This window comes from Tyto alba, unplaced genomic scaffold (assembly GCF_018691265.1).
Source record: "Tyto alba isolate M040663 unplaced genomic scaffold, T.alba_DEE_v4.0 Super-Scaffold_10, whole genome shotgun sequence".
Lineage (NCBI taxonomy): Eukaryota > Metazoa > Chordata > Aves > Strigiformes > Tytonidae > Tyto > Tyto alba.
This window is the reverse complement of record NW_024881262.1, coordinates 2,941,323-2,953,947: the sequence shown is the minus strand read 5'-3', so window position 1 is coordinate 2,953,947 and position 12,625 is coordinate 2,941,323. Positions and strand designations below refer to the sequence as shown.

The 12,625-nt window shown below is 49.2% G+C and overlaps 1 protein-coding gene across 1 annotated transcript; it reads right to left on the bottom strand.

Moving 5' to 3' along the window:
- Positions 1 to 1,426: 1,426 nt before the first annotated feature.
- On the bottom strand, positions 1,427 to 4,802 carry IL12A (interleukin 12A). The gene is made up of 5 exons (XM_042797051.1): positions 4,599 to 4,802; positions 2,958 to 3,065; positions 2,796 to 2,837; positions 2,588 to 2,692; positions 1,427 to 1,685 (listed from the first exon to the last, which is right to left on the bottom strand). The coding sequence occupies exons 1-5, from the start codon at positions 4,800 to 4,802 to the stop codon at positions 1,518 to 1,520; spliced, it is 627 nt and encodes a 208-aa protein (XP_042652985.1). The 3' UTR covers positions 1,427 to 1,517.
- Between the last annotated feature and the right edge of the window lie 7,823 nt (positions 4,803 to 12,625).

Below are 12,625 nucleotides of genomic sequence, written 5' to 3'. Positions count from 1 at the left end.
CCCAGGGGGTGGCTGAGAAAAAGGGCTATGTTGGTGCCCAGGACCTTCTGCTGATGGGGTTTTTAGAGCTAAAAAGAGCTGGAAATAAAATGCCGATTTGTAATAACGAGGGTACCTGGCTAGCATAGCAGATGGTGAAGAGAGATGATAAGGTCTTCAACCTTCAGGTTCTTTAAATCAAACTCAAGAACCCTTTTTTTTTTTTTTTTTTAAAAAAAAAAAACGTATTTCTGTGGTCTTCGGTTTGGCTTTGCCCAGCTCTTGCAGGCGGGAGGAGCTGCGTCGGGTCACCAGGGCAGCGAGGCGTGAGGTTGCTCGTACCTTACAGCTCGGTGTATGTTGGTGGTGGTCCGTGGGAGCCAGGGCCGTGGCTCTTGTTCAAGGGGTGGGAGTTTATCAGGTTCCGTGCTCAGGGGTGGGGTGGCGTGCGGGTAACGCCGGCGCCTGGGGAAGCGGGGAGAGGATGATGGGTGGCAACTCTTCCCCGGCATCGGGAAGAGCAGGGGGTTTCACCAGCCCCCCTGGCATCAAAGGGGGCTGCTGGGGGAGGGGGTCCCCGAAGAGATGGGAGGGCAGAGGTTGGAGAAACCAAGCAAGGGGAGAGCGCTGGAGAATAAGGCGCTGATGGGGTGAGGTGGTGTGGGAGCTGGGGGGGTGGCGGCCAAAGGCACCGCTCGGCCCAGGGCAGCCCCGGAGGGGGTGGGTGGTCGCCGTCCTCTGGGCTGGTTTTACATACCCCGGGCAGGAATTGGGGAGCTAATCATCCCATCATCCCGGCCAGCCTTCAGAGCTACGCGTAAATCCTTCCCGTGCCCAGACAAACAATTCAGCCATTGATTTCGGTGGGGTCAGGAATTCACCCCGGAAACTGTAACCGGCTGGAAAACCGCTGCAAATGAGGATGGAACCCAGTGGGCTGCTTCGAGTGCTCAGCCTGAGAGAAAAGCCCCAAGAAACACGCCTGAGGTAAGTAACAAGGTGGAAACAGGATTTTAAAATACGATACCAGTGCTGAATGTAACTATGGTATACCTTTACATGCCGGGAATATTCAAAGTGCTTGAGAAGTATGATTGATACGATGTTATCGTGTTGAATCGTGTTATATCTCAAGGAAGAAAGTCACCACAATATTTACGTTAACTTCAGTTTTATTAGGCAATAAATAGAATAAATAAGGAATATCATAATACATAAAATGATTATTATAAATATGTTTCAATTTCTGAAAATTGCAGCTGAATAAATAGTTAAGACAACTTACAGTTGAGTGTTTGGAGGTTTGAGAACATTTTGGTACTACAATGTAGCTTATTTTCTAGAAGTTCAACACGATAGCTTAAAAGGCACTGACAACAGCTTGCTAAAACACGATTTATAAGAAACTCTGTGAAATATTATGCACTAGATTCCTTAAAAGCCCCCAACTGCCTTGCAGGCTTTTGACCCTGCTATTTTTTTCCTCCAAAAATATCCTTGGGTCATACTGATGCCCACAGTGCTGGAGGGCCGGGCGCTTACAGCGAGCTCTCCAGGGAGCTCAGGTAGTTCATCATCCTGTTGATGGTGACCGTGCGGATTCGGAAGGCGTGAAGGATGCTGCAGAGCCTCATCCTCTCCTTGAAGGAGGTCAGCCCCGCGCCGGCCGATGGCTGTGGCACGCTCCTGCTGCTGGTCTTCAGGGCCTGGGAAGAGGTCGGGGCATTAAAAACTATCGCCAGAAAGCGGCAAAGACAAAAACCTCTTTAGGTTTGTTTTTTTTTTGTCACCTCCTGGGTGATAAATGATAAGACGTAGAAATCAGAATGTATTATAAATGAAAAAAAAAAAAAAATTAATGAGATAATTAGATGACTTAGGATAAAATTTAAAATATTTACTCATATAATTAAAAGACTTGGGATGCGCAGCTGTACTTTCCTTGAGACAAAAATGTCCATTCAGGCACAAAGGTTCTTTCTGCTCAGGAACAAAGATGGTTTTTTAGTAATAAGCCTATGGCTGGCTTTGTCTAGTGACCCCTTAGACTGGGTTCATTGGCCTGTGGCCAGAATCTCCAGGCTATTGGGAGATGCTGGGTCAATACAAAGGCAGTTAACTTTTATATTTTTTTATTAGCTTTTGTTAAACAAACAAGCTTTAAATATCTATTTCCTTTACTCACTATTAATATTTACCGAAGTTCAGTACATGCTAGGTCGTATGTGGCATACCATATTTCAGTATTTGGAAAAGAAATAGATCTATCTCTCTTTTACTCTCTTTTACTCTGTTTTTGAGTTCTCTGAGGAGCTGGCAGAAAATCCTGTACCCCATCTCCTTGCGAGACGGGAGCAGTGTGAAAGGAGGAGGGCTGCTGAGGAGCCGTACGTCTGAGTCCTGATGCATTGGCCATATCGGCAAAGGTATGAAGTGAGACCCCTAATTCATAAGAATCATGTATCTTCTAGGAAAAACAGTAACAATTTTTTAAATTAACAGCTTGAAGAAAGGCCATTATTTGACAGACTACAGAATGGAGAACACTGGATTGAAAATTCTGTTTTAAGACGGAAATACTAGAAAGGAAGGAGACTGAAATACTTACTTTCATCATTTCATCAATAGTTGCCAGCACTTTTTGATCATTGAAGTTCTTCAGCTCTGCCCTGTAGGCATTCAGATCCTCATAGATGCCCCCCAGGCATTTACTCTGTAAAAGTCAGAATTAGCAGGAAATGTGGGAATCTGTCGTTAAATGCTTTAAAAATACACTGAGAAAAAGAAGGGGTTCTTTTGGGAAACTTGCAGTTTACCATATCAAAAGTAGATCTTTCCAGTGCTGGACAGTTTCTAGTCTGTGAATTAAAGAAGAAATGAGACATGGTGATTTTGTGGAAGTGTGACTTACACAGCTGTTCTATGAAAATATGATGCTGAAACTTTATATATATATATATATATATATATATATTTACCCCTGGATCCTCAGATGTGCAGGCTTTTATCGTGTTGATTTGATTCTTAGTGATATCTTCAAGATCAACCTCTTCCAGGGTACATTCAAATCCCAGGGTGCCGAGCTCCTGTGTTAAAAAAGGAATAAAAAAGGGTCATTGACTCAGCCTCACAGTACTGTGTGTATATATATGTAAATATACACAATTCTGTGTGATGCATCACAGCTGCCTGAGCTTAGCTGAGTCCTAGGAATGAGTCTGGGTGAGAACTATGGTTAAACACAAAAGCTAGCAAATAGACTAAGAGACTGAAGTGCATGTGGCAGTTGTATTTAATGGGAATAAGCTCAGGCTTTGCACAGATTTGTTTTATATGTTGGGAACTGCACTGCCTCCATTACTTTAAATTATTCTCTTAGACATTGAATCTATTGAGAACTTTATGTTGCTGCAGTTTCAAACGTAAAGTATCTCTTAGAAAGTGAAAAACAGCTAATATCATCCGCATAGATATTTAACAGGGCCCACTGACCCATTGCAAGTGTGGAACACCACCCCTATTTAGGGGGAGAGGGGGTTTTGCAGTTCTCGGAGATAAAGCTTGCAACAATAGCAGGGAAATTTAGCAAAAAAAAAAAAAATTCCCTTTGGCGCTAGTGCCAGGGGGTTTAGTGTGGGGAAGATGCTACAGCACCGAACCAACGGCACCAGCAACAACATGCAAACGTAACGACGATGTCGGGAGCAAGTGTTTTCCTGGGCCAGCTCTGCGGGGGCCTTGGAGAAAGCGTTTAACACTGAGAGTGCCCAAATCAGCCGGCGATGCGTTGCCGGCACCGCGAGCGGTGTGTGTGTGTTTCTGTGGGGGTGAATGAGAGCGGAGACCGACGTCCGAGCAAAACCCCATCCTAAAGGGGGTGGCGAGGAGAGGCATGAAAGCAAAGGCTGAGTATAGAGTGGTAAAGGGAGGCTACAGAGAGCATGTACCCCCCTGGGTACCCCCAGCAATGCGACATCGCCTGCGTGGGTACCACCATTGACCCATCACCGCCTGCCTGGGTACCCCCAGAAACTGGACATCGCCTGCGTGGGTGCCATCACCACCCCATCACCACCTGCCTGGGTACCACCATTTCCCCATCGTCGCCTGCTGCTCGGGTACCACCACCACCCCATCATCACCCTCCTGGGGACCACCACCACCCCATCACCACCTGCCTGGGTACCACCATTTCCCCATCGTCGCCTGCTGCTCGGGTACCACCACCACCCCATCACGACCCTCCTGGGGACCACCACCACCCCATCATCACCCTCCTGGCTACCATCACCACCCCATCTCTGCCTGCCTGGGTACCACCATTTCCCCATCGTCGCCTGCTGCTCGGGTACCTCCACCACCCCATCACGACCCTCCTGGGGACCACCACCACCCCATCATGACCCTCCTGGGGACCACCACCACCCCATCATCACCCTCCTGGCTACCCTCACCACCCCATCTCTGCCTGCCTGGGTACCACCATTTCCCCATCATCGCCTGCTGCTCGGGTACCTCCACCACCCCATCACGACCCTCCTGGGGACCACCACCACCCCATCATCACCCTCCTGGCTACCCTCACCACCCCATCACCACCTGCCCACCTCCCCGCAGACCTTCAGCCGGTGGAGGGATTCGCTGGCGGCCACCAGCAGCTCCCGGGAGCGGTTCAACCCCTCGACAAGGTGATGCCGGGGGGGTGGCAGGGCCAGCGCCCACCCGGAGGGCGGCAGGACCAGCGCCAGGCAGAGGGTGGGCAGCAGCACCCAGGGCCCCCCCCGCCTCCTGCATCCCCGTACCGTGGAGTTACGCGGCTCCATCCTGCTGCTGCCGGGGGTGGCGGGGGGGGGGGGGAGCAGTGCTGGGGCCGGCGGCACCGCACCGGTTTTTATAGGGGGGGAGCTTGAGAGAGGGGGTTCCCCCTCTTCTCCTTTCCTGCGGCTCGGCCGGGCCGGGGGCAGCTCTCACTCATCCCGAGAGCGGCGGGACCGGGAATCCCGGCACCGCGGGGAGGGGGGGGGCACCCGGAGCTCCTGCCCCCGGGGTCGCTGCCAGAGCCTGAACCCGGCCGAGGATTCTGCGGCAGATCGGGGCACTTGTGGGGGCTGGAAGTCTTTGATTCAGGGCTGTTCCCTTTGCAGGCAGCATGCAGCGAGCTTGTAGGAAAACAGAAATTACTGAAAGGATGTGTATGACACATAGATGAGCTTTTCCATTTTCATTCCCTATCATTAAAAAGTATAATAATCATAGACTCACAGAACGGTTTAGGGTCGGAAGGGAACTCAAAGCCCCCCCAGTGCCCCCCCCCGCCCCGGGCAGGGCCCCCTGCCCCCAGCCCAGGGGGCTCCCAGCCCCGTCCAACCTGACCTTGAACCCTTCCAGGGAGGGGGCAGCCACAGCTGCTCTGGGCACCCTGGGCCGGCACCTCACCCCCCAAACAGGGAACAATTTCTGCCTTAGGTCTCATCTAAATCTGCCCTTTTTCAGTGCAAAACTGTCCCCCCTCGTCCCATCCTCACCCCCTGACCCAGAGTCCCCCCCCACCTCTCCTGTCCCCCCTTTAAGCCCTGGGAGGCCGCTCGAAGGGCTCCCCGGAGCCTTCTCTTCTCCAGGCTGAACCCCCCCAACTCTCTCAGCCCGGCCCCCCAGGGGAGCTGCTCCAGCCCCCCCAGCATCTCCGTGGCCTCCTCTGGCCCCACTCGAGCAGCTCTGGGTCCTTCTGCTGTTGGGGGCCCCCGAGCTGGCCCCAGCACTGCAGGGGGGTCTCCCCAGAGCGGAGCAGAGGGGGAGAATCCCCTCCCTGGCCCTGCTGCCCCCCCTGCTCTGGCTGCAGCCCAGGGCACGGGTGGGTTCTGGGCTGCCAGCGCACGGGGCTGCCTCACGGGCAGTTTTCCCCCCCACAACCCCCCCAGTCCCTCTCCTCCGGGCTGCTCTCCAGCCACTCCTTGAGGTCCCAGCCTGGATTTGTGCTGGGGATTGCCCCGACCCACAGGCAGGATCTTGCCCTTGGCCTTGTTGAACTCCATGAATTTTGCCCGGGCCCCCCTCTCCAGCCTGTCCAGTCCCTCGGGGTGACATCCCTGCCCTCCTGTGTGTCCCCGCACCACACAGCTCGGTGTCATCAGTGAACTTGCTGAGGCTGCATCGATCCCCCTGGCCATTCCACCAACAGAGATGTTAAACAGCACTGGCCCCAATACCGTTCCTAAATATTGAGATGTCATTACTGAATAATCATTAAAACCTGCCTGGAAACTTGCTTTTTGCTGATATACTTGGTATAATTGCCAAATATTTAGATAGTAGTCCATATTGCACGTGGCCATTCTTAGCCTGGCAAAAAGGGTGTAGAAAACTTTTCTATCTGTCGGGTCTGCCGTGAAGTCAATGGGAGTTTTGCTATCGAATTGGAAGGCAGCAGGATGAATCAAGAGTTTTATATTGCATTTTCAGATTCTTTTTGTTTTATTTGACATTTTGTTTCCCATAAGAAGGTTGTGGTATGTCTAGAGAATTGCTTTGCTGGAATACCAGCACTGCCTAATTTTCCAATTTCACTGTGTGTTTTCCATTTCTGCACTAGTCATTAGGTTGTGGGCTCTGGTTTTAATCGTGTGTAGGAGATTTTTTTTTTTCTGACAGAGAAGTGAAAGAGACCTTCGGCATATGCTTGCATGCCTGTTCTTGAAAAGGCATCAGTTCAGCTTTCCAGGTTTCTTTGCCCAGTGCTGTCCTGGTGTTGCCCTCAGCAGCAGGGCATGAGATTTCTCTTCAGGTGGGGCACTGCTGCACAATTTGGCCCAATAACTTCTGGTTTATGGCTTTCCTGGGCTCCACTTAGGCATGTACTGGGATATTAGTTAGGGTTCTTTGTCTGAAAGGAGCTCAAATACCTTCAGAGGTCTCTGAATGCAGCTGTTATTGAATGGGCATTGTGCACAGAAAAATTATCTCACAGGAAGCTGTGTCTGGAAATGCCTCTTCTCAACCATCTCGTGAGCCAGGAGAGAGGATTTTCCTCCTGCTGCTGAGTCCCAGTTCCCAGAGGAATTCTTTTGTGATCCGAGGCAGTGAGGTGGGGGCAAAAATAAGGGCCAGAGTGTGTCCAGTATGTGCTGCTGAAAGTTGGCTGGAATGGAAAGAGCATCCTTCCAGGGGACTTCACCTCCAAAATGCCCCCCAGCACCCCCCAGCCACGGGGTGTAATTGCACGGGTGTTTCCAAAGCAGAAATGCATTCTTGGTCAGTGCTCCCTCAGCCCAAGGGTTAGGGAATGTATTGCTGAAACATGTGGTGGGTTTAATTTGCTGATAAAAGGGAATATATCCTAATACTGGTGAGTGAATTTTTTTCCTGGTAGAAGAAGAGAGAATTGAAATCCTTGTACACCTATTGCAGGATCCGAGGCGATAAACCCAGAGATCTGACAAAGCTCCAGCGCTTCTAATCCCACTCCACAGCCCCAAATCCCCCCCGGAGCAGCAATCCCACAGTTACTGCGATGCGAGTCCCCGGGGCAGATGCTGAACATGATGTTAACATGGTGGTTGTGCTGGTTCAGATGGGTGGTGAGTTAAACCTGGCCGGTTTCTGCTCTTTTGGCCCGATTTGTACCATATCTGTGGTTTCGGCCGCGGACCGAACGCGAGTGCACTCCTGTGTCAGGCACTTTTTGTTGAGATTGGCCTCAAAGTGATGTATGAGGTATTAACTGCTGGGTTCTAGCAATGAGGTAATAAAGCCTTAATGATACATTTCTTTTGGGCAGACGTTATATCTGTTTTCCGTTCCTAGTCTCATCCATCTGTCTGCCTCCTTCATCTCAAAGCATCATGTTTTTGGCCAGTCTTGACTCTGAGTGAAGCATCTCAGTAATTCCTGTGCATGGCCTGTTCTTGAGCAGCTCTGTGTCTGTTATTATGTTAATATTAATTAATATTAATTTAATTAATTTATAGTAATAGTCTTAATGTTAATATGGGGGTGGGGGGTTAGATGCAATAATATTTGTTATGTCAGCAGCATCCAAAAGTGAAAAGCAAGTTCTTTTGAAATTGAAAAATCCATGCCCTTTTTATTGCATGTGGTGTCCTGATCTCGGATACCCATCTCATCAGGCAAACGAAGGATTATACAGGTGTGGTGATGCATTTGTTATTAAAGCAACAAAGACAGGGACGTATCGTGTACGCGTTTAGAAATATAGTGCAGTAATTGCTTGCCATAGTCTATTAAAACTGCTGGAAGTTGTATGATTTTACACAAGAAAATGTAATACCACTGGCTTTATTTCAACCATGAATTGCTCTTGCTGAAATTAACCTCCAGAGAAAATAAGAAGAGCCATTCTGGGTCTAGCTATAAAATTGTAACATTATTGTAGTCAATACTGGGTGAAACTGTGTTCTTGGCTACCCTGCACTCAACCAAAACAATACTTAAAAATCCTACTTGAAAAAGAAAGGAAAAACAATAATAATAAAGAAACCCAATTAGAAAAAACCCAAACCCCCAAACCCCGCTCAGTTCAGTTTGGTTTTGAGGGCTGCCTAGGCGAGTGATGAGAAATAGGATCTTCTCCAGCCGTGCTGTTCTAAAAAACTGGGAGATTCCTGGAAATGTCTGCTGACACGAGGCGCGGCGGTGCTCAGCTTTTGTTTCAGTCTTGCCTTGCCTTCTCTCCCCTCTTAGGAAGAGCAATCTAATTTTGGTCTTCAGGGTTGCTCTCAAAGTCAAAGCTCAATGAAGACCACCTCGCTTTCGGGGTCAGCTACGTCTGACGAGCCGGGAACGTCACACGCCGTCCTCTCCATCGTCAGCTGTGTGCCGTGGTGAGACGGTGCTTGGGGATATTTCCTGATCGGGACTCCAGCTGTGTGGTGTTACTGCTCCTGTAACCAGGCAAATTACATGATTTTTCTTCATTAGCAGGCCAGATCCCAATCCCTTTGTGAAGGTCACGTAACAACTTGTAACATATCTTCAACGGGAAGAGATGAGTTATTTGTAGGAGAGTCCTATTCGCCGTAATTATAATTATATATAATTATGCAATAATTTTATATATATATATATAATTATGCAATAATTATACACATATATAAATTAAAGCTACAGCATGATTATAACACAGCTAGGCTGACAGTTAATTGCAGATAGTTGCTACATAGAAAGAACGGCAAAATGTTGTGTGGAATAAGATTTCCGGATGCTTCAGTAAATAAAACTAATTTTTATAGTATTTACCACTCTCAGAACATATGGATATGATCATGGATCACTTTTGTTGCTCCTGGATAATTTTTTGTGGAGGATATCTCACCAAAATAACCTCAGTGACAGAAGCATTGCTTCTGATTTATGTTGGGAACTGATGCCTCCGTAAAATGGGAAAGCAAAGACTTGAAACTTGCCTGGTGTTTTGGGGGCTCTTGGCGCTTATTCACTGAGGAATCCCCTGAAATACGTAACCCTATGCGTGTGCTGAAGTTTCATTGATTTGAAAGCTCAAGTCACGTAATGAAATGTTATTTCTGAGTCAAAGTGACTTTCCTGAACCCGCAGTCAGCGCACGGAAACCCACGAGATCCGGGGTGTCCATCACCTGCGTCTCCTGGCGCTTCGCTCTTCCAGCCACCGCCGGAGCCTGTGGGGTTTTCCCTGTGACCCCATCGTGTGCTGCAGCATCTCTGCTCTTCACTGCGGGTTTCTGGCCGTTGGCTTTCAGGTGTCTGTAGGTGGCCAGCCGGACTGGGGACCCCCCAAATTCAGCGGGTGTTATTTGCAGGCTCCACTCCAAAGCTCAAAATCCCCCTGCCAGCCTTCGCTGGGAAAGGGATGGAGCTGGTGGTGACTGCTGGAGAGGTGCTGCAGCTCCCTAAAAACCACCCAGGTATTTTGAATGGTTACATTTTGTGCGGGTAACTTCTCCCACTGAAATGGGAGGATCATTTGAAGACCATCCTAGAACATGGTGGGAAAGGAAAGGTTCTTTTCTGAATGACAATTGCCTGAGATAAACCAGGAGTTACGCTTTTTTTCTCCCAAACTTTTTTTCAGCAGCTTTTTCAGTTGGATCTAGGAGCCGAATTTTTTTTTTTCCCCATCATCAACTGGCTGCATTTACTGCAAGGTTAACTGCAAAGCTTTTTGTTAAAGGAGCATTAACACCAATCTCAGCGTTATCACTCTCAGGGATTGCCATACTTTGCTCCTGATGCTTTATAGAAAATAAGAGATATGGGCAAGCTCCAGGAACACTTATCCATAGAAACAGTGCGGGTAAATCTCTCCGTCAACCCTGTGGGTTTTGTTTTAAAGTTTTTTGAGATTAACAGAAATAAAAAGCTCCTGGGAGGACCTTCACAGGGCTGGGTGGTGCTGCAGTGCAGGTGGGCAGGGAGGGGTGGGTGCCGAGGGCTGGGGAATCACGTTGGTCCCGGGTCCCTCAGAGCGCGGAGCAGTGATGCCTCTCCTGACCATCACCCTGGGACATCAAGATCCCCGTGGGGTTCTCCTTTGTTTCCTTGTCTTCTCTGCTCCCCCCAGCCCTGAAAACACCCGGGTGAGTAATGCAACGGGTGCTGGCAGTGCCCACGGTTTCGTGTGCGGGGAGGGAGCACTGGCCTCTGCTGAGCGCAGTGCTCGCCGCCGGGCTGCCGTCACTTTTCACGGTCCCTCTTTTGCTCTCACTTTCTGTTTCCACCCACGTCAGCGTTTCTCATCTCTGGGTGCTTTTTTTTTTTTTTTTTTGCTTTTTTTTTTTTTTTCTGGTCTTTCATCTGTCCCTCTTCTCTCCTGCCTGCGGGTGCAAAAGATCTCACAGGTCTGGACGCTGGGGCTCTGACCTGATGGGCAGGCGAGAGGGCAGCTGTGATGGAGGAAAGGGGTGGCTCGCGTTTTGCTCTCGTCCTGCTGGTTTTGTATTCGCCGTTTCACCTGGCAGTGGTCTTGCACCCAGGGGGAAAAAAAAGGAGCGCTGCTACTGGTTGACCGGGAGATGCATCAGTGCGATGTTTTTTTTTGCATTTCTTTGAGGCAACGTAGTTGTCTAAACCACACTAATGATGGATTCAACCCTTCACCCCACCCTGACGAAGCAGGGTAAGGAAAGTGTTCACGCTTTCGGTGTCGAGCCAGCGGATGACTCAACGCTTACTGAGTTGCACAGGTCAATCTCAAGTGCTTGGGGATACCCGGAGAGCTGCTGACATGACTCACGGTTAGAGTATTCCCCGATGAGAGAGGGAACCAAGCTCCAGTCCCAAGAACACACATTTGGTAGAAGTTATTCGAGCACCCGTCGCCCTGGGGAATGCTCTGCTGGGGATTTGGTGCCGGGGTGAAGACTGTGATGTGCTGTATGGGGGGAGGGGGGGGGGAGCGCATCGCTGGCCCCCCACGCTGCTCCTCCTCCAGTCAGAGAGTTTCTATACAGGGGAATTTTTAATTTGTTTGTTTGTTTTTATACCTTGGCAAGCATGAAAAATTAAAAAAAAAAAAATCTCAGTGAATGAAGCCTTGACCAAAAGAAGATTATAACCCCTAGGGCTTTGTGGGAAAGGTGAGAAAGGGAGCAGATCTTTCCATTAAAGCAATAATTAGGAGAAAATAATGTCTCTTCATGGGTGAAACCCAGCACTTCTGGCATCACAAGGTGGTATTTTTGTCTGCCAGGTTCAGGCAGCATGTGCTGGAGGGACAGGCAGGGATGGCCAGACCCTGCAATGGTCACTAGGAGGGACCAGACTGCTTGCAGGAGTAAGGATTACACCTGTAAGTAACATGTGAGTAACATACAGATTATGTTTGTGAGTAAGTGCCATTCGGCTTCTAATTTTCGGTACCACAAACACATTGAATATGTATTAGCCTCATTAAGCCAAAGATTATTTGTATTTTACCTGTTCCTGGAGATGAATTCCCAGCAGGTCGGATAAGGTCAGGCCCAGCTGGTAACAGGTACTGGAAAATAGAGGCTTTTTGTCCATTCACTTGAGGAAGAGAGAGCACCCAGCTCGTGTATGCTTGTAGGTTCTCGGGATAAATGATGCTCTGTGTGAGCAGTTATTCCTGAAGAAACATCGTGGAAGTACACAGACTGGCTTGCTCGCTGAATCCGCGGGGAAGGCAACTGCCTGGCAGGCAAAGCAGCCTTTGGCTCTTAAAATCATCCCGAATGAGAACATTAAAGATATTTGCAGCGGCCGCTCTGATGTCAAATTATAGACGGCCTCATTCTCAGAAAGGAGAGGGGGAAGGGTTGCAAAAGTGCCTGAATTGGGGGTTGACTGGGCAGCAGCTCTCCGGGTGCACGGGGAAGCGGAGCGATGCCATGCCCATGTGGAAGGACTGGGAAGCATTAACAGGTTTGAATCTTAACAAATATTGTGTGAAAGCTTTTAATGTCCGTGTCGGTTATAGAACTGCTGTCAGTTGGGACGTGCATCACTCCTGGCACAGCTTTAATCTGCTGCGGGCTGGGGGAGCCGGCGGGTGTCGGGCACAAGCCCGTGTGCTCTGTGGTTGTGGCAGAGCCACTGTCAGCAGATTAGACTGAGCCACAAGAAAAACACCTTATTGAATGATAACGGTAACGCATGGGAAAAAAAAATATTGGTCGCAGAAGAAAGCCTTAACA